The sequence below is a fragment of the Neoarius graeffei genome, chromosome 3, assembly GCF_027579695.1.
Source record: "Neoarius graeffei isolate fNeoGra1 chromosome 3, fNeoGra1.pri, whole genome shotgun sequence".
In the NCBI taxonomy this organism is placed as follows: Eukaryota; Metazoa; Chordata; class Actinopteri; order Siluriformes; family Ariidae; genus Neoarius; species Neoarius graeffei.
Window position 1 is genome coordinate 26,337,138 of NC_083571.1, and position 22,512 is coordinate 26,359,649.

The 22,512-nt window shown below is 43.3% G+C and overlaps 2 protein-coding genes across 3 annotated transcripts in view; one reads left to right on the forward strand and one right to left on the reverse strand.

Moving 5' to 3' along the window:
* Window positions 1–1,726, forward strand: part of marchf1 (membrane-associated ring finger (C3HC4) 1) — a 35,903-nt gene extending 34,177 nt beyond the window's left edge. Inside the window, exon 6 of the mRNA XM_060915629.1 lies at window positions 954–1,726. Coding sequence (XP_060771612.1) covers window positions 954–1,237 — 284 coding nt within the window. The 3' untranslated portion in view covers window positions 1,238–1,726. The remainder of the gene's footprint in view (window positions 1–953) is intronic.
* A 2,141-nt stretch (window positions 1,727–3,867) lies between these two features.
* Window positions 3,868–21,836, reverse strand: tma16 (translation machinery associated 16 homolog). Of its 2 annotated transcripts, none has more exons than XM_060916574.1 (7): window positions 21,754–21,836; window positions 21,540–21,649; window positions 11,183–11,220; window positions 10,850–10,934; window positions 7,068–7,216; window positions 6,914–6,956; window positions 3,868–4,194 (listed from the first exon to the last, which is right to left on the reverse strand). In XM_060916574.1, the coding sequence occupies exons 1-7, from the start codon at window positions 21,754–21,756 to the stop codon at window positions 4,002–4,004; spliced, it is 621 nt and encodes a 206-aa protein (XP_060772557.1). In that variant the 5' UTR covers window positions 21,757–21,836; the 3' UTR covers window positions 3,868–4,001. The 2 variants fall into 2 exon arrangements, with proteins under 2 accessions (XP_060772557.1, XP_060772558.1); XM_060916575.1 differs by lacking the exon at window positions 21,754–21,836 and adding an exon at window positions 12,278–12,376 and having other exon boundaries at window positions 21,540–21,615.
* Window positions 21,837–22,512: the final 676 nt, after the last annotated feature.

Below are 22,512 nucleotides of genomic sequence, written 5' to 3' on the forward strand. Positions count from 1 at the left end.
TTTTTTGAGATGTGTTGCTGTCATGAAATTTCAAATGAGCCAATATTTGGCATGAAATATCAAAATGTCTCACTTTCAACATTTGATATGTTATGTTCTATTGTGAATACAATATCAGTTTTTGAGATTTGTAAATTATTGCATTCCGTTTTTATTTACAATTTGTACTTTGTCCCAACTTTTTTGGAATCGGGGTTGTATAAACAATGTAGAAATGTAGCCAAATAAACAATGTAGAAATCTTTCTTTCTTTTCTAGTAGTGTTAGCTACCCAACATGATTTTGAAAAGAGCTTGCTAGCATGTCAGGTGGAGCTTCAGCGCTACAAGCTAGTCATTAAATCCAGTCAGAGGCATTAGGTTTTGTAAGTGTTGTGGCAATAATACAACAATGTGTTGACAGAAAATGTACTTTTAATATTTAAGTATTTTTAAAAGCAAGTACTTAAGTAAAAATGTCACTGTACAATTTTCACTTGTATCGGAGTAACATTTAACCAGTGGGATCTGTACTTTGACTTAAGTAATGAAGTTAGGTACTTTGTCCACATCTGGTAATTATTGACAGTCAGTTGAATTTGTGATATGATCAGAAGTGACCGAAGTTATCTATGAAGGTGCCCACAGTTCAAAGTTTGTTATGGTTTAACTTTATGGTTTAATTTTCAGTCCACGTTTCAGGGATCAACAACTGATCCTTAACATGCACAGCAGCAGAAATTCCAGCTTCCAGTCCCTAAGCAATCATAATAAACCCTTTCCTATATCAAGATGAGTATTTTTTCCATTATTGTGACCATAATCCAGAGTCGTGTTAAATAACCAGATACCTATGGAAGGAGTCTCCAGTGTTAGCACTTAGTGCAAGAGTAAATTTGGGCATCGCACCACCATGTTCTTGATTATTTTCCTATAACTGTATGACCCAGGCTAACAGCTAATTTGGTGTTGCAGGACCGCTGGAGTTGCTGTACTGGATCAAGTCTTGCATCGTAGCCCTCAGCGTGTTGGCAGGCTTCATCTTCATGTACACCCAGTGCAAAGTTTACCTCAACCTCTGGAGACGCCTGAAGGCTTTTAACAGTGTCATCTTTGTGCACAACTGCCCGGACTCGGTGTGCAACGGCGCTGAAAAGGCTCCGCCTCTTCCTCCTCACGTTGTTCCTACCCACCAGCCACAAACAAACGTATCCTACCCTGCCCTAGCAGGAGGAAGTGCAGAGGTGGTGCCTGTTTGATTTTCTATTCAGATGGTGTTGCAGTGACAATTTATGTCCTAACAGTCATGAGGAAATACATTTCCTTGAAATGCATGGAGCTTAACTTCCAACAGAACGCTCCGAAATCAAGCAGGACTTTACCAGCTTATTATTTCTGAGCTTTTACATACCAAGGAGATTTGGGATCCCAAGAATCAGTATTAAGTACAAATACTGAACAAATTTAAAAAGGTACTAAAACATCATTAGAGGAAAACGATTTGTTCCATTCGCAGCACTCCTTATCCTTCGTAGAAGAGCTTGACCTCGTCCGAGGTCAAGAACGAAGAATACCATCACAACACAAAGCCATCAAGAGAAATAAAACATAATAATAATAAAAGTAATGATACTGTATAAATGGAGGATGAGCCGGTCTGTGTGCGTGCACATAGCCATAAGCTGTAAACAAATCCCTTGGCTGATGGAAGATACAGCATTAGCTTGTTATGAATACTACTACAGTTGCAACCAGAAGTTTACATACAGTTTAGAAAAAGACAAACTTTTTTCCTCCATGTCTGACAGTAAAATTGAGGAAACTTCTCCTGTTTTAGGCCAGTTAAGACCCCCCCCGCCACCAATTTTTTATTTGTAACGTCAGGATAATCAGAGAGAATTTTTAATTACTTTCATCAAAGTCAGAAGTTTACATATGCCAAGTTGACTGTGACTAACAGCTTGGAGCATTCCAGGTGATGTTTTGCCATTAGAAGCTTCCGATTGGCTAATTGAGTGATTTGGAGGCACACCTTCAAAACACAAGGACCTCTTTGCAAGACATCAGGAAAAGAATTGTGGATCTTCACAAGTCTGGTTCATCCTTGGGTACAATTTCCAGATGCCTGAAGGTCCCATGTTCATCTGTTCAAACAATAATACGCAAGTATAAACACCAGCGGAGCTCACAGCCATCATACCGCTCAGGAAGGAGACGGCTTCTGCGTCCCAGAGATGAACGTGCTTTGGTGCAAATGAACCCCAGAACAGCGAAAGTCCTTGTAAAGATGCTGGCTGAAACCAGTAACAGCGTATCGTTATCCACAGTAAAACGAGTTCTGTACCGACATGAGCTGAAAGGTCACTCAGTGAGGAGAAAGCCACTGCTCCAAAACCACCATAAAACAGCCAGATTAGTCTGCAGCTGCACATGGGGGACAAAGATCTTAATTTCTGGAGACATGTCCTGTGGTCTGATGAAACAAAAATTGAACTGTTTGGTCATAATGGTCATCATTATGTTTGGAGAAGAAAGGGGGGAGAGCTAGCAAACTTCAGAACACCATCCCAACCGTGAAGTATGGTGGTGGCAGCATCATGTTGTGGGGCTGCTTTGCTGCAGGAGGGACTGGTGCACTGCACAAAACAGACGGCGTCACAAGGAAAGAAAATTATGCGGATATATTGAAGCAACATCTCAAGACATCAGCCAAAAAAGTTAAAGCTTGGGTGTGGATGGCTCTTTCAAGTGGACAATGACCCCAAGCATACCTCTAAATTAGTTACAAAGTGGCTTAAGGACAACAAAGTGAAGGTATTGGAGTGGCCATCACAAAGCCCTGACCTCAATCCTATAGAAAATTTCTGGGTGGCACTGAAAAGGCGTGTGCGAGCAAGAAGGCCCACAAATTTGACTCAACTCCACCAGTTCTGTCAGGAGGAACGGGCCAAAATTCCAGCGAGATATTGTGAGAAACTTGTGGAAGGCGACCCAAACCGCTTGATCCAAGTTACACAGTTCAAAGGCGATTCTACCAAATACTAACCAAGTGTACGTAAACTTCCGACTTTGATGAAAGTAATTAAAGTCGGAAGTTTACGTACACTTGGTTAGTCTCATCTCATCTCATTATCTCTAGCCGCTTTATCCTTCTACAGGGTCGCAGGCAAGCTGGAGCCTATCCCAGCTGACTACGGGCGAAAGGCGGGGTACACCCTGGACAAGTCGCCAGGTCATCACAGGGCTGACACATAGACACAGACAACCATTCACACTCACACCTACGGTCAATTTAGAGTCACCAGTTAACCTAACCTGCATGTCTTTGGACTGTGGGGGAAACCGGAGCACCAGGAGGAAACCCACGCAGACACGGGGAGAACATGCAAACTCCACACAGAAAGGCCCTCGCCGGCCACGGGGCTCGAACCCAGGACCTTCTTGCTGTGAGGCGACAGTGCTAACCACTACACCACCGTGCTGCCCCACTTGGTTAGTATTTGTCAGATTTTACTGTCAGACATGGAGGGGGAAAAAAAAAAGTTTGTCTTTTTCTAAACTGTATGTAAACTTCTGGTTGCAACTGTAAATATTTTTATTGGCATGGAAGAGAATCAATAATTTCCACTTCAGCCTTTCCCATGATTGTTCATTTCATGCGCCCTGCTGTCTTTACCTTTTATGGACGTCACGAGGTGCAAACGTGTCGTGTCCAGAACATGCTTTGCACTTTACCGTAACGGACCAGTCCGTCATATAGCAACAGGGTAAAACACAAGCATGGAACGTACAGGGACTCCATATTTGGCTCTGAAGCCCAAACCCAAGTATGAAAGTCATGAATAGATCAGTTGTAATGGAAGATAATCAGTATAATAAATCTGACTGGTGCAATTTAAATAGAGTTTTTTATTTTAATTTAAAATGGACGTGGCCGCACCACGGCACCAGAAAACACACACACACAATCCATCAATCACACACACACACGTTCACATGAGCTGAGTCCAGAGCTGTTTTGCATCATGCTTCATCCTCCAAAAGCTCTGCATCAGAGTCCTCAGACATCTCGTCCTCTTTATGTTCATCTTCCTCATGCTCCTCTTCTTCTTCAGTGTGTGTTTCTTGCACTGTGCTCTGTTTTTTCTCTAGGCCTTTCGCTGAAACCTTACGCATCTTGATATTGGGCAGCTTCTTCAGGTCACCGTTCCACACTCTGTTAAAGAACAACCAAAAAAAAAAGTTCTCACTTCTCTCAGGTTCTCAATTATCCAGAGACATTCCTGTTGCATTACATACTGTACGTGCCAAATTCTGCCAGACATTTTACATCCTGGGATTTCCATCCTACATCCCTAAACAAGCAGGCTGTCTATATAATGTCCTCTGGAATTATTTGCACCCTTCATGAAAGTTTTATTTAAAAAAAAACAAAAAAACAACTCACACAAAGTGATTTTTTTTTAGCTCAAACATACATACTTTTATTTCCACGATTTTTTCCTCCCCAAACGCAAAATTCTTGACAAGTAGTGCAATTTAGTCTTTCATATATTCATACTTAGGTTTCAAGGTTGGATATACAGTACTGTACAAAAGTCTTAGGCCCATGTAAAGAAATGCTGCAAACCAAAAACAGCTTAAAAATAATGAAAATGTTTCAACACTTAAAAAAAAAAATACTATAAACAGTAAGCCATAATAAATGAAACAAAGTCAATATTTGGTGTGAGACGACCCTATGTTTAAAAAAAAATAAATTGTCGTCTCAGGTCCAGTGAGTGCAGTTTTATGCGGAAACGAGCTGTGGGTTTTACTGAGCATCTTACAGAACCAGCCACAGTTCTTCTGGACACGTTGACTGTCACACTCGCTTCTTCATTTTGCACCAAAACCCAGCAGCCTTCATAACGTTTTCTTTTTTAATCTGAAAATTGCTCTCTTATGTAATATGCTGCTCAGATACAAAACAGAGATCTAGAACAGTTTGTATGAAGAAGAAGAAGAAGAAAAAAGTGTACCCAAGACTTGCACAGTACGATACTTAGAGAAAATATAGGTAGAGTAATCTTGGTTCTGTCCTCCAATGCAGAACTTTTTTTGAAAGAACTGAAGTCATTTTAAACCTTGCTTTATTTCTTAATTAACGTGTTATTCAATTACGTTTTCGGTTTTAGTAACCTTATATTGTGACTCGTATTGGCAAGTAACTGCAATTAAATATTAGACTTATCGACCTGTTCGGTTTGTAGCCATGTTGAATTTAGTTCGTTTGGTCCACGGTAGGCGTCGCTTATCCGCGCGATCTTCATGAGACTTGTGCGAGACTTCGAAATGTCAAGTGTCAGCACCACCATTTTGAAAACTGTTTTCCAAACGAAATCTTGCACAAAAACGAGTTTCAATGACGACCCTAGCTGTTACCCCACAAAGTGTAGCAAATGATTTTATATGTCATATTAAAGGAGGGGCGGCACGGTGGTGTCGTGGTTAGCGCTGTCGCCTCACAGCAAGAAGGTCCGGGTTCGAGCCCCGTGGCCGGCGAGGACCTTTCTGTGTGGAGTTTGCATGTTCTCCCCGTGTCCGCGTGGGTTTCCTCCGAGTGCTCCGGTTTCCCCCACAGTCCAAAGACATGCAGGTTAGGTTAACTGGTGACTCTAAATTGACCGTAGGTGTGAATGTGAGTGTGAATGGTTGTCTGTGTCTGTGTGTCAGCCCTGTGATGACCTGGCGACTTGTCCAGGGTGTACCCCGCCTTTCGCCCGTAGTCAGCTGGGATAGGCTCCAGCTTGCCTGCAACCCTGTAGAACAGGATAAAGCGGCTAGAGATAACGAGATGCGATGAGACTTATCGGCCTGTTTGGTTTTTAGCCATGTTAAATTTAGTTTGTTTGGTCGTTAGGCGTCGCTTATCCGATCTTCACAAGACTTGTGTGAGACTTGGAAACGTGAAGTGTCAGCCAGGTGTCATCGCCGCCATTTTGAAAACTGTTTTCCAAACGAAATCTTGCACAAAAACGAGTTTAAATGGCGATTACTGCCTACTTTTTTCAAACTTTCCTGATTGCTATCAAAACAAACAAAACTTCTGGTTTGATTACGTCAGCATTCGAAAGAGGGCGCGCGCGTCTTTTGACAACGTTGGCAGACGTCGGTCACTTTGATTTCCGCTGTACGTTTTACTTCCGTCCTACGATGTCTCGCACAGGTCTCAACGAATCTCGTTTACGGCCACTGCTTTGACATATGGACTGATATATTACAGAGCGTATTTCAAACACTCAGAACTTGCTATAGCAGTGACAAAATAGCTGTCAGAAATGCATTCCAATATTTAATTAAATGAGATAATAGAATTTTGCTAATAAAAAATTTGCCTTCAGTTCTCCTTTAACCTATCCTTTATGTGCTGAGGTTTATATGTGGACTGCCTTCATCAATCCCAACCACAGGTTTTCAACAAGGTTCAAAAAGATGATCAAATATTTCATTTTGCACTTCTTTAAATCAGTTCAGTGTTGATTTGGAAGTACTGCTCAATCTATGACCGAGTCTTAACCTCCTGGCAGATGTAACCAGGTTTGGGGCTGAAATAACCACTTGGAACTCATGATGACGTCAATCTTGAAGCTTGGTACGGTATCTGGAATTTGGGTATGGATATGGATAGTAGACACACGTCGCTATCAATTTTCATGGCAGCTGAACCGTCCTTGCTACAATTTCAGCTTTTAATGGAGGGCCAAACAAAAGTAATGAGAAGAATTATTTTAATAAAACAAAAGATTTCTTATTGTTCAACTGGAGAAATGTGTAATGCTCATGTTATACAAGTATCGGCACTCATTTTTCTTGAAGGGTGCCAATAATTTTGGAAGGCACTGTAATTAATACAGCGCCTCACTCATTTCAGATACAGGGTTAAGTTATCTCACCTGAACGTCTTCAAATGTTCGCTGTTGATTATATCTGGGATTTCTGTGAAAGTAAAGGAAGATTAAGTGCATTAAGTAAAAAAAAAAAAAATACATATATATCTATCTATTTTCAGGCCTTTGGATAATAAACGTGAGAGATTACGATACCGACCAAATCCGTTCCCCTCGTACTGGGCTCGCTCTCTTTCCATCGTCTGCTTAATGACGTTCTCTCTGGAGAAGTGCAGTCGACCCTGACGCCCTTTGATGCTGTTAACCAGCTCGATTTGCTCCAATTCGCCATCGAATCGGTGCAGATACCTGAATAAGAGAGCACACGCTGGCATCAGCTGCTACACAGAGTCAGAATCTAGATCATGTGATCCAGTCTCTCAAGGTGTCTGCAGGTATCCTCAGGTAAAATTGTCCCTTGACAAAGAATGTGCGAAAAACAAAGGAGGATTAGACTAGTTCGATGCCGACCGGAAGTCTATGGCAACCACTCTTTACAACCGTGGTGAGCAGAAAAGCATCTCCAAACACACCACATTGAGGTGGAGGAGCTACAACAGCAGACCACCACATTGGGTTCTGCTCTTTGCCAAGAACAGGAATCTGAAGCTCGTGGATGCCCATAGGCAAAGCCTTCAACTCTACACCGGAGTATGTTAGAGACAAGTGCATCTTGGTAGTATTTGGTGTCTAATGTCATTCATTAATGTCTACACAGTGTCTTGCAGAAGTATTCATCCCCCTTCGTGTTTGTCATATTTTGTCGCATTACAAACTGGAATTCTAATGGATTTTGGGGGGGATTAGCACAAAAAAAAACCAAACCAGAAATCTGGAGTGTACATAGGTATTTACCCCTAAAGTCAATACTTTGTAGAACTACCTTCTGCTGCAATTACAGCTGCAAGGTGTATGTCTCTATTAGCTTAGCACATCTAGCCACTGGGATTTTTGCCCATTCCAAAGGCAGAACTGCTCCAACTCCTTCAAGTTAGATGGGTTGCGTTGGTGTACAGCAATCTTCAAGTTATGCCACGGATTCTCAATTGGATTGAGGTCTGGGCTTTGATTAGGCCATTCCAAGACATTTAAATGTTTCCCTTTAAACCACTCCAGTGTAGCTTTAGCAGTATGTTTAGGGTCATTGTTCTGCTGGAATATGAACCTTTGTCCCAGTCTCAAACCTCTGGCTGACTCAAACAGGTTTTCCTCCAGAATTGCCCTGTATTTAGTGCCATCCATCTTTCCTTCAGTCCTGACCAGCTTTCTTGTCCCTTCAGATGAAAAATATCCCCACAGCATGATGCTGCCACCACCATGCTTCACTGTAGGAATGGTGTTCTCAGGGTGTTGGGTTTGCGCCACACATGGCATTTCCCATGATGCCCAAAAATATCAATTTTAGTCTCATTTGACCAGAGAATCTTCTTCCATGTGTTTGGGGAGTCTACCACATGCTGTTGGGCAAACTCCAAACGTGTTTTATTTTTTCTTTTTACTGGCCACTCTTCCATAAAGCCCCACTCTGTGGAGTGTACAGCTTAAAGTGGTCCTATGGACAGATACTCCCATCTCCGCTGTGGATCTTTGCAGCTCCTTCAGTGTTATCTTTGGTATCTTTGTTGCATCTGATTAATGCCCTCCTTGCCCAGTCTGTGAGTTTTGGTGGGTGGCCTTCTCTTGTCAGGTTTGTAGTGGTGCCATATTCTTTCCATTTTGCTATAATGGATTTAATGGTGCACCCTGGGATATTCAAAGTTTGGGATATTGTTTATAACCCAACCCTGATCTATACTTCTCCACAACTTTGTCTCTGACCTGTTTGGAGGTTCCTTGGTTTTCATGTTGCTTGCTTAGTACTGTTGCAGAGTCAGGGTCCTTCCAGAATAGGTTTGTGTTGCTTGCTTAAGCTCAGCGCACACGGGCGACTTCTTGTCACAAGCATATTGCGATTTTTGGACGCAAGTTTCCCCTCTCGGGTAGCTGCGTGTGTTATCTGTGACCAGTGGGCGATTTGGGGAGGGATGCAAATCATGTGGAAATCACGTGACTACTTCACGGGTGGGGATTAGCTTAGCCTTTGGAGGTGATCGCTTCATTACTGCAAAGACACACACCTGGCGATATCTGCAACATCAGCGACTGTCTTTTTTTTGTCGCAGAATATCAAGCATGTTTGATACCTCCAATCTATTGCAAGCAACAGAAAAAAAAAAAAAAAACCTCGCAAATATCTGCACACGAAGCAATTTTTCACTTGTGTCAAAAAGGTGCACGACCAAACGACAGAAAATCATCCGTGTGCGCCAGGTTTTAGTAGTGTTGCAGAATCAGGGTCCTTCCAGAACAGGCTGATTTATGGATCTTAATCAACCAATTATGTGGCTTATGAAGTGAATTGGTTGGAGCAGCTCTTATTTAGGGGTTTCATATGAAAGGGGGGGTGAATACCTATGCACACTCCAGATTTCTGTTTTTTTCATCTTAATTAATGTTTGTGTCACAATAAAAACAATTTGCACCTTTAAAGTGGTCGGCATGTTGTGTAAATCAACTCCCCAAAAATCCATTTTAATTCCAGCTTGTAATGCAACAAAACAGGACAAACACCAAGGGGGATGAATACTTTTGCAAGACACTGTTATGAAACAGCAGAAGACAATACAATCTCCTTCAGGGATCAATAAAGTACTCCATCTACCTATGTACATCTGTGAATATGATGTGATTACAGTAATTTTTGTTCTAAAAATCCTCTTCATATGCTGCATTTAACTATACACCCTGCAGTTCCTACTGGACTATCCCACAACCCCCAATTCCCATCAATACCCCCCCAAGAATCCCAATTCCCCCAAATTCCTTCCAAGAATCCCAATTCCCACCAATTCTCTCCTGCCCCTTTTCCACCAAAGCAGTTCCAGGGCTGGTTCGGGGCCAGTGCTTAGTTTGGAACCGGGTTTTCTGTTTCCACTGACAAAGAACTGGCTCTGGGGCCAGAAAAACCGGTTCCAGGCTAGCACCAACTCTCTGCTGGGCCAAAGGAAAGAACCGCTTATGTCACCGGGGGGGCGGAGTTGTTAAGACCAACAACAATAACAAGACCGCGAAAGATCGCCATTTTTAAGCGACGAGAAGCAGCAGCTGCACAAACGCGAAGTCATCCATTATTATTATTATTATTGTTGTTGTTGTTGCTGCTGCTTCTTCCGTGTTGTTTTTGCTTCGATATTCATGCCAAGGTTTATGCAAACGTAGCGACGTAACTGATGTATACAGCGACGTAATGACGTATACAACGACGTAACTGACATATACAGCGAAGTAATGACGTGTCTTCGCTTAGCACCGCGAGCTATGGAAAAGCAAACTGGTTCTCAGCTGGCTTGCAAGTTGAACGAGTTGTGAACCAGCACCAGCACTGGCCCCGAACCAGCCCTGGAACTGATTTGGTGGAAAAGGGGTATCCAAGAACCCCAATTCCCACCAAGATCTCCAACTTGGAGATCTTGGTGGGAATTGGGGTTCTTGGAGACTCCAAGAACCCCAATTCCCTCCAAGACCCCAATTCCCAACAATTCCCTCCAAGACCCCCCCCCCCCAAGAACCCCAAATCCCTCCAAGAACCCCCAGTCAACATGGTTACTTAGACTGTGAACAGGAAATAAAGGACTATAACTCCAAGCTTCTCAACAATAATGAGATTTAGATATATCGTCAATAAGGCACATTAATTGGTTAAATCTGCAACTTTACAAAGACCCACAGGGTTTGTTGTTCTTTTTTTTTTTAAACACACCATGAATATTAGTTCCAAAAGTCTGCTGAACCATTATCTCCACAGAACTGCTTATGAATTGAGTCTACGAGTCATGAAATAGATTTGTTCAAATGTGCAAGAACATAATAATAATAATAATTCAAACATGTTTAAAGCCTTACCTCTCAATGATTTCACAAGCGTCTTGTTTGGAATATTCTAACTTTTTGGAGTCCAACTGACTTTGGAACCACAGAAGTTTTTCCCCTGGAGATGGACCAGGACAGGCAAAACTTACAAACTCAGACTAACCATTAATGTTTTATAAACGTATGACATTCTTGTAATGAGACTTAAAAAAAAAATAAATAAAAGTAAGCTATAAGATTACATAGCTGGAAAAATAACAGCTACGTGGATGTGACATATGGAATGAGATCCCTCATGTAAAGGTTACACCAAAAACAGTGGAATACAAGGATTTCCGGAAAGCTATCAAACACTCGCAGACTTACCAATTAAATTTAAACGCTGGGCCTTTTCACCTTTCAACCTGTAAAAAATGTTATACACATACAAAAGAAATTAAACTAAAGAAACTGTTCATGTCAGCATGAAGATAGAGAGATGTTAGCAAAGGTATTTGTGTAAGACATAATAATGAAAGAAGGATTTATCATACAATCTTGAAAACTACCCTTCAATCGAGTTCCCCAACATCTCGAACTATCTGGTGTTGCAGACATCCTTCTACACCACAAAACAGATGAAAGCGTGGAAGAGTACGGAGGCTTACAACTTTTTTTTTTTTATATGTGGCTGGGTAAAGGACCTCGCTATCAAGTCGCTGCTGAATGAATCCTGGATTGGTTTTTTTTTAAGCTTTTCGTTCACGTCTTTACAACGAAGCGCTGCAAGTTGAAGTGTGAACAAACAACAGTTGGCTTGATTCTTACTTGTGTCAGCTTTTATCGCTCAGCTAAATCATTCACAAAGATCATCAGAAACCCCTTTAAAGACCTGGATCTTAGTTAAACAAGACGGAGAAGTGATCACGGCGCATTGTAACTGTATGGCTGGGGAAGAATTTTGTTGCAACCTTCATGCATACGGACTTTGTGAGGAATAAACAAAGAAACAGTTGGGGACTTGAGTGCTTTGTGATTTAAAAAAGTACCGTAAAATAACGACGCACAGTGGAAGTTGCAAGTGGAAGGATGGCAAGCCTAAAGACAATCATAACTACACAATGGGCAGTATTTGCATCAGTATTTGCAGTATTTTCATACTTTTATACTCTTTAATGAAAGGTGATACAAGGCGGACGTCCGCGCCGTTTTTCAGCAGTCACGTCACATGACCAACGCCAGCGAATCAGGAAGGTGGATGTCACAGTGACGTTGGCCCATGACGACGCCAGCTAGAGCTCAGCACAGCGTATCCGCGTATTCTGAATGTTTACACAGCACCAGAGCTGACACGATCTGGATTGAAGACGTGGACCCTGGCGGATTCCCGTTTCCCAGCGTTTCCAGGCGTTTTAATGTAAACGGACAGTGCATCCGCGAAGAAAACGAGACAGATACGGTCTAATGTAAACTTGGCCTTACTTGTTCAAGCTATTCACTTGAATTCTGGTGTCTTGTAAAGAGTACATCCTGGGCTTTCCAATGATATATCATGTGACTAGGAGGGTTGCTGGGAAATTCCTAGTAAGGAAATCACAACAAGAGAGAAATTGAGATTTTTTTCTTGGTTCCCAGGAGGATATACAAACCTTTCACCAAGTGATCACTGCAAACTCGAGCATGCTTCGACTCGGCTCCCTTTGATTTCAGTGAGAGGCGGCACGGTGGTGTAGTGGTTAGCACGGTCGCCTCACAGCAAGAAGGTTCCGGGTTCAAACCCAGCGGCCGGCGAGGGCCTTTCTGTGTGGAGTTCGCATGTTCTCCCCGTGTCTGCGTGGGCTTCCTCCGGGTGCTCCGGTTTCCCCCACAGTCCAAAGACATGCAGTTAGGTTGATGTGGGGCGGCCTTGAGCTGAAGTGCTCTTGAGCAAGGTACCGAACCCCTGACTGCTACCCAGGTGCTCTAGTATGGCTGCCCACTGCTTCAGGTGGGTTAAATGCAGAGGATGAATTTCATGTCTTTTTGTGAAATCCTGTGTTCGTTCACCCTTTATGAGTTCACGGGGAACCCTGAAGAAACTTATCGGTTTCATGAGTTGATTGATTCAAATAACCTAAAGCAACGCAAGCGTAAAGCGTTTTTTATGCAAGCAATGCACCTTCTCCGTACAAACACTTTGTCAACTGAGCTTTGGTAGACCACCAACTAAAGTTTTGAATAACTAATGAGGCGGATGTGACATTAGGTGAAACCCAGCAATTTATTCAAGGTGAAATAAGGAGCTGGAAGATGTGTGCAAGCAATCAAAGTCTGGAGAGACACAGTAGGTCACAATTCAGGGGAAAACAAACCCAACAATACATCAACACTGCCTGTGACTTAATAGCCAGTAGGATGTTTCCACATGAGTGCATTTTTTTTTTTTGTAAATCGTGAATGAAGATTATAGTTTAGACCTTTTTCTCAGAACTTATTTCCTATTGACAGAAAAAAAGGAAATACTGCGATATGGTTCGATACTTGAAAATATCGAGTAACGCAAGGTTTTGACTGAATCGCTCATCCAGATTTCCAAATTTAGCCATTTTTTTAGACCCTTTAGTGACTTTCTAGCTAACATGACCAGATGTCCAGGTTTGACCGGGACAGTCCCGATTTTGAGTTGCGTGTCCCCAGTCTCGACAAAGGTCCGTCGGGATGCTGAAATGTCCCGGTTTACACCAAACACTAACAAACTGTCCCGGTTACAGCGATCATATATAGCCAACGAGATGTCAATAAAGCTTCTAGCAATTCAGCATCAATGTGCGTGTGTGCGCAGTCAACCTTACAATGTATCTATTTGTACAATGTTGCAATATAGAGGCCGCGTTATAACGTTTTTCTCGCTAGCGGCTGTCAACTACTGCGCGACACGACAATGCCGAACAGATGAGCGCTGGGCGGAGATGTTCACGCACTTCAAGAGTAGGGAGATTCCTTACAGCAATGTCAGCCAGCTTTGCCAGTTTGCCATGTGCCTACCTGGCACCAATGCTCCAGCTGAGCGAATATTTTCACTCATGAGCAACACCTGGACTGACGAGAGGAATCGCATGACCGTGCCTCCTCTCAAAGCCTTGCTCATTACCCGGGCCAATTTTGACGATACTTGCTCGCAGTTTCACAGCAGGCTCTCGGGCAATAAAGCGCTACTGGAGCAAATTCACTCATCATGTAAATATATGTAATAAAATGGCATCTTCTTTAGGGTGGGTGGGTGGGGTGGCTGTGTTTCTGAAACATTTTTTGTTGTCTTTCATCTGTATCACAGATTGTCTTGACTAGTTTGATGCTGTTGTCCAACTCAGGGTTCACGTTTTCAAAACAGTTAATAGCCGACACTGGTTAATATTAAACAGAGGCATTTTGGGTAAAGGTTCGGCGGTGACAACGATTAGGCTCATGCGCTCATTCCTGTTACAGTGCATAGCCTATTGTTTAAAAAAAAAAGTTCATCCCATAAAATGTTGATGTTAATATGCAAGCAATGCATTTTCTTGACGTTTTCACAAAGGTGAAATAAATCAGTTGAAATTTAGGCTATTGGCCTATTCCCTATCATCACATCTGTTGTCTGATTTTCTTACTTTAACTGAACTGTGATAGAAGTACATGGAAAATACTTGATTATTCTCTGAAACGTTGATAAAAGTGAGCTTCTACAAAATGATAAAAGCACCTGTCTCGTAGTCGGCGTGACGTCATGAACACATGACGACAGGCGCCATATTTGACTAGGTGAAAACATGTTTTACCCAACTTTGTTAGTGTTCAGTGTTTTAGTAAGATTTTGATAGTTTTAGCTTAATATACTCGTAGAATGTCCTACCAGTATCAAGATAGTTTAGCTGCTGAGGATCTAGCTCGTCATAAATTGAAAATCAGTGTTGTTGGACTGGAGTTATGTCCGTACAAGCAAGGGTGGGACAGGTGTCAAAACAATGGTGACTTATGGGGTTTTGCAGACAGATTTATATTATGAAGCGTCAGCAAGTTTTCAGAATGTTTATTGTGGCAAATTCACCTATTACTGCTCATTTGTCGGTAATTAACTTGTACAATAACAGCTGTTACTATCACTAAAAACTCATGTCTATTATAAATTCTTTTCTTCACTTACCATTGATGAAATGACGACCGCATACATATGTATAGTTAGATTTGGGTTCCCATAACTTTCCATAGTTAACAGATCCATCAGCTCTCACTTCACACCTGTTTACAGCCCTCAACCATTTTTCTCTCCTTTTACCCGATAATGGTATCATATGAAACTTTAAACCTTCATTTTTTTATTGAATTGGCTGCCTGCTACACAACAGCCTTTAGGCATGCTAATAGCATAAAAAAACCTCTCAAATTTGTACTAAATTGCTACAAATACACAAACAGGCTTCTCCCTCCCTTTCACCTAAACCAATATGGCGGCTGGGTTGTCATGGAAGTCACATGACCAGTGACCCTTATGTCCGACTTCGTTCTGCTAAACTGTCCTACACGTCAAAGCGTCCTACAAAGCCCCACTGCGCATGCGCAGAGCACAAAACATCATTTCTTGGCATTTGAACAGATTTTTGTCCTACATCAGCTGTGCTATAAACAGTGCAGATTAACAGCGTGCATTCAATCTTTACTACTTAATCTAACATAATGCTGATTTCTAACATAATGTGAGCCTGGTGCGCTGTGTGTAAGATTTGGTGCAAATCCGTAAACCTGTTCAAAACAAATAGTCGGCCATCTTGAAGTGTTCCAATAAAATGAAATCATTCAAAATTAGTTGTGGAAGTTTGTTTTCTGTGTGCTGTTGCGTCGCCAGACAAGGAGAACGGCTGGAATAGGAGAAAGGTAAAACTCAGTTATTTAACTCGAGCGGAGGTGGAGAAAATGAGTTTAATTCCAGAAATGGTGGACTGACACTTTAAGTGGAATGTTATGCTTCTCTGGGTTGGACGTGTTAAATGAAAGTAAGCTTTAAAAAAAGTTATTGACTGAATGAAAACCGTATTGATGCTCCAATATGTTATGCCGTTTTATGTTAGCCTGGGCCCGCCCATCCTAAGTGTGACGCAACACGAGGGCCTGTTGCGAGCTGAAGGCCAATTTATGCTGACAACGCAGTCCTCGCAGATGGCGTCGCAGATGGCGTCTGCGTAGCCCCCCCCCACCTTCGCAGACGCTCTGCGCGCACCTCCCAAAAATTGTGACCACCGCAGAAGCCTCGCAGACAAGAGGGCTCTGATTGGTCCACTCTACATCTGCTGTACACGCACTTCCGCTTCCCTACTTTCCTGGTTTGGTTTGTTTTCACGACCGCCATTTTTAAAAACACGAGTGAAGATGGAGCAGCACGAAGAGCGGTTGATCGAGGAAGTGAGGAAGTACGGACATCTATACGACTCCAGTTCTAGTCATTATAAGTAACCGGAGGATAAACACTCCACTAACCACACCCACCAACTACTCCTAGCGATTTCGCGACTTCGCGCCCCCTTGCGTTGTGCCGGTAAATAACATAGCACACGCCTATTACTCCCCGCTCAACGATAAATTACAACTGTCTGCGAAAAGCTATCTGCGAAAGCCTTGTCGCAAGAGCATGCAGAGGCCCTTAGTCTGGCAAGGCAAGCTATCTCCAGCTCTTCCAAGCTCCTGAAAAATCAGGAGCCAATCAACTTTGAGCATCTCCAACAGCCCTGGGTAGAGGCGTGTTCAAGGCAGTGACGTAGTAGAACTGCGACCGGAAGCCATAGATCGTTTGCAGAATCTATGCCGGAAGCGCTTCATTCACTAGAAACATTACGAACATGGAGCAGCGGCAAGCCTTTGACACAGCGGTAGATGCTGTATTGAAAGCATTCAACAGGAAGTTCTCATTGAAAACGGAGCAAAGAGCAGCCCTGGAGGTATTTATCTTCTTCCTGTTACTCAAGCAGTTTCCGTCACGTCACATACGTCAGAGGAAAGAGTGATGTGATTGGTTTAAGCTTCGTCACAGCCTTTTCTGGCTTCGACCAGTAGCAAACTGAGGCATTTCAGGGAGGCGGGTCAACCACGGGCTCTGGGAAACGGTTGGGCTTGATAGCTTGGCCAGACCAAATGCTCGGAGAGCTTTGAAGTCGCGTTAGCCAGACTAGTTTTTTGTCTTGCAATAAAAATAACATAACATTTAATTACATTACATTTTAATAGAGCAAATGGTACTTGTGAATAGTGGCAAAAAAAACCTATTAATTCTACATATTCTGACAGGGTCAATTGAAGAGTCAGAGCGTCCTAGATTCATATGAATGTAAAAGCATATTCTGACGGAGTCGTTTGAATTGTCAGAACGTCCTACATTCATATGAATTCTGACAGGGTTGGTGGACGTTGTATCAGTGTAGAAGCATGTTCTTTGCAGAGGGAAAAACCACAAACTATGACTAAAAGTTAAAGTTGAATCATACTGTATGATTTCCTGCAATGTAGGACTGCTCGACAGACATGTCTGACATCCCCTCCTACCGTAGGACGCTTCGCGGATGTAGGACCGTTTATCAGAACACCGGCGCATGTTTACATCAAAACGCGTGTGCGTGCACGAGTATCACGGTCACGCGCAAAGTGTCCCGGTTTTAGACTCGGGAAATCAGGGGGCGTATTACAGAAAAAATCCTAACCGCTCGTCCTAACTTAAGATAGGAACTCATCTCATCTCATTATCTCTAGCCGCTTTATCCTGTTCTACAGGGTCGTAGGCAAGCTGGAGCCTATCCCAGCTGACTATGGGCGAAAGGCGGGGTACACCCTGGACAAGTCGCCAGGTCATCACAGGGCTGACACATAGACACAGACAACCATTCACACTCACATTCACACCTACGGTCAATTTAGAGTCACCAGTTAACCTAACCTGCATGTCTTTGGACTGTGGGGGAAACCGGAGCACCCGGAGGAAACCCACACGGACACGGGGAGAACATGCAAACTCCGCACAGAAAGGCCCTCGCCGGCCACGGGGCTCGAACCCGGACCTTCTTGCTGTGTGGCGACAGCGCTAACCACTATACCACCGTGCCGCCCGATAGGAACTCAAAGATAGGAAAAATCCTAACTTCCTATTACAGAAACAATTCCTAAGTTGCTGGCCGTTTCCTATCTTATCTTTGGCCTCCTATCATATCTTAAGTTAGGAAATCCTAACTGTTCTGTCAGAGTGATTTTTTCGATTGGTCGTGTCTGTTTCTGCCACTTCGAATGTGCACGAGATAATTACTTTGTAACGACCTAAACCGTTATAGGTGAAAAGACCTAGAAAGTCTTCAGAAAAGCTGACAAAAATGACAGAAAAGAAGCGGAGGGCATTTAATTTTGCGCATGACGAGCTGGAGGCTTTAGTTGTGGCGGTGGACGAGAGGAAGTCCAATTACCCCTGGCATCCCACTCTGCCTTAAAAACTCCTCCTTAATCCGCTGCAGCTCTTCTCCACGTGGAAACTGTATGTAGTTAGGTGCGAGACTGCAGATGGCCTTAGTGACTTCCATGAGATTCCTTGAAATACATGGCTGTGACACTGAAGACAGGCTTGCAACCTCAGTCTGGAAGTCACCCTTGGCAAAAAAACGCAGAGCATTTGTTACCTGCATCACCGCAGGCAAGGCTCCATGTCTCCTTGTGGGTCTTTCCAGGGCTGGACGCAACTCCTCCACCAAATTCAAAATTAAATGTCTTGGCAGGCGATAAAAAGACATCAAAACACGATCCGAAAAATTCAACATGTCATTATGTGGTCTCAGTAGCCTTTCAACCATTAAATTTATTTTCTCTTCATCCTTATACAGACCTACTAGCAGTGCTGCTGCCATTTTTTCAGTTACTGACAGTTGAAAATTTGAATTTTAGGACAGAGTGTATGGCCTTGTAACTTAGGCATCCTTACTTAAAGGCCCCATGGCATGGTGGTTTGTTGATGCTTTAAACGGGCTCGTGGAGGTTTCCGGATGTTATATCCGCAGCCTTTCTCGAAATGAACCCTCGGCACGTAAATATAGCCTCCTGGGAGAAAGCCCCATTTCAGCCCTTTTCCCAGTGCATCGTTTTGCTAATGAGAAGCAGGAGATGGGGGAGGGTGGGGGCGGGCCATGGGGGGGACGGGCTTGACCAAGCTACGGCTATGCTAGCTGTGTGTGAACAGTAGCAATGGCAGGTCAAACATAAGCTCATAAGTTACAGTCAATTTCCAGACTAAACTCAGTTTAACCGAGCATGCTGCATGCTCTTTAGTTTTGTAGTGCAGATTACCTGGCTAACTGCAGGAAGCGGTTAGCTGCACTGCTAATGTAGCCATTGCTAGGCTAACGCACCGATTTTAAAACATGGCAAAACGACCAGTTATACACTTACTTGTTCTGTGTTTGTTGCTGATGCGGCAGGGATGCTTGGTATGGACCCAGGCTAGAAGTCTGCGCGGGTTGGATTTTTCAGTCCCGCTCCCGCCCGCATTGTGCACTCCTACTCCCGCCCGCAAAGAATTATGATTTTCAGTCCCGCTCCCGCCCGCAAATCCCGCATGATGCAGACGTTCGCGTTATTTCTCAGGAAAGTTCTTGTCTTGACACAGCGTGATGGTGCCCCGCCCCCTACTTTGAGTGGATTTCAGCATAAATATCTACAGCTCACGTTTGTTATTGTTTACCTTATTTCTGAATTCAGCATGTAATATCTCTAATAATAATAAGTGCTGTCAAACGATTAAAATATTTAATCACAAATCACACATCTTTATCACATGAGAAACCATTGTGATTCTCTGATCAGCATAAAAAAGTGAATGTGCGTACTTTGTACCTATTTTTTTTTTTTATTGCAAAGCAAAGCTAATAAAATAAATGAATTGATTTCCTGTTTGCGTTAATCTACAACTTTAACCAGAGAGACAGGTTACACAGTGACGGTAGGCTTGACTCAATGCTATCCCAGAAATCCTTCCTGTAATATGCAAATTTGGCCGCCTCTGATTGGACAGCCAAATTTGCATATTACAGGAAGGATTTCTGGGATAGCATTGAGTCAAGCCTACCGTCACTGTGTAACCTGTCTCTCTGGTTAAAGTTGTAGACTAATGCAACAAGTAAATCAATTCACTCATGGTTCTCTTGCTAGCTGGGTGTGAACTGCGAGTCATTAGAGTGATCAATGGCAAGTTTAAGATGCTATTTCTCACTCAATCCGGCGATCTGACTTTCTCTGCAAACTTAGGCATCTTGAAATGTTTTTATTAATGCCAAATAAAATATCCAGCACAAATTATATCTCATCTCATCTCATTATCTCTAGCCGCTTTATCCTGTTCTACAGGGTCGCAGGCAAGCTGGAGCCTATCCCAGCTGACTACGGGCGAAAGGCGGGGTACACCCTGGACAAGTCGCCAGGCCATCACAGGGCTGACACATAGACACAGACAACCATTCACACTCACATTCACACCTACGGTCAATTTAGAGTCACCAGTTAACCTAACCTGCATGTCTTTGGACTGTGGGGGAAACCGGAGCACCCAGAGGAAACCCACACGGACACAGGGAGAACATGCAAACTCCACACAGAAAGGCCCTCGCCGGCCCCGGGGCTCGAACCCAGGACCTTCTTGCTGTGAGGCGACAGCGCTAACCACTACACCACCGTGCCGCCCCACAAATTATATATGATAGACATAAATTAATAATTTATACATTTTATTTCAAGCACGTTTTTAGTTAGCGGGACTGCGGCTTATCACCGCTCCCACCCGCGCCACATATGTGCACTCCCGCTCCTGCCCGCGCGCGCATATGTGCACTTCCGGTCCCGCCCCCGCCGAGCTTTCAAAATTTGTCCCGCGCCGCACTGCTTTGCGGCGGGTCCCGCGGGACTCCCGCGGGAGTGCAGAGCTCTAACCCAGGCTTCAGTGACAGTTGATGTGCAAAACCTGCCCTGTACTGTCCCAAGTTGTGGAAACATTCCTCAGGAAAATGCTTCCGACAAACATACACCGTCTTAGGTAGACTCGACGGCGTATTATTGGAGTAAATAAAATTAAGCCACTGCGTCTTCAGGGGCTCTCCCGTCGGCAGTAAAAACAGACTCCTTTCTGTGTTGTCACATCCATGTACAGCGCAACTTCCATGTTTCGCTCGCTTAGGTGATGCCATGTTGTTGTGTCCTCTATGGTCTCCTCACTACAACTGGGTGGGCAATCCATACAGTGGGTGGGAATCATCTCCCTTGCTGACGTAGTAAAGGGAAGAGCTTATCAACACGCCGTTTTGACGTGCCATTCTCAAATGTTGGGCATAGTTTGGTTTACACATTATGAAATTTCTAGCCACTGGGGTGACTTAAGAAGGTCAGAGGAACTCATTTTAACGTTAAAAAAACTCAAAGTGAAAATTTCATGCCATGGGACCTTTAAGATATTCCTAACTTAGAATGGTTCTGTAATGGCTAAATTCCTATCTTAAGATAGGATTTCTTCCTAAGTTAAGTTAGGAAACCTTCTGTAATACCAAAACTCCTAAATGCCTTCCTAACTTAAGATAAGATAGGATTTTACACTTAGGAAGTTTCTGTAATGTGGCCCCTGGTCACCCAATTTCTAGCAAGCTAGTCATCTCACACACAGCCCTCTGCTAAACATGCCCACAACAAAACAGTAAACTAATCATCCACAAGCCTGAATTACTTTTCTTTCCTCTCTTGTTTGAGAGCAGCTCTGGCCAGACACGCAGCTTTTCTGCTATAAGGATGAATCACTTTCTTCTCCACTGTGTTCTTCCTTTTCAATGCTTTCGGCTGTGAAAAAAATAAATATGATTTAACTGACTTCAAACACACGCTTGTAGTGTTATTATTAATATTTACAGCAATATATTTATGAATCAGATAAACACACTTGCCATGTCTGCTGTTGGAAGTTAGCGCCTTGCACGTGTGTTGTTTTCGGGGGACAGTTACTGTGGTGCACAAGCCGGTCCGTCTGTGTTTCTGGTCCCAAATTTCACGTACGGACACCAAAGGTTCCGCTTTCTCAACGAAGCACAGTACTGTATTTAAAATCTGTATACTTGAGAAGCTGCAGTGAAGAGTGGAGCTTATAATAGCAGCAAAGAGAGCTCAGCTCCATCTTAACGCCCGGGGTTTTGGAATAGGATGTTCAACAGGGCACATCTGGGTGTGATGGTCAGGTGACCACATACTTTTGGCCATGGAGTGCATGTGTCAGACAACAGGCTATGACTCTGAGCTGGACAGTTTTTACAGATAACATAATCTTATATCTCAGATGACTCAGGAAGGGGCAATTCAAGTTGAAGAAATCATGTTAATTTCAGTCTAATGAGGAAAACATGGAATGTGATCACAGTATTAGAGTTAACTGCAGCCCATGTTATATCTCCTGTTCCTGAACCTTTATAAACTTAAACCAGGTTAAAAAAAAAATACACACACAAAATACACAGCTGATGTCCATCACACTTAATTTTACAAAAAAAAAAAGTGCTTAGTCCTGGTGGTGTAGTGGTTAGCGCTGTTGCCTCACAGCAAGAGGGTCCTGGGTTCGAGCCCCGTGGCCAGCGAGGGCCTTTCTGTGTGGAGTTTGCATGTTCCCCCTGTGTCCGCGTGGGTTTCCTCAGGGTGCTCCGGTTTCCCCCACA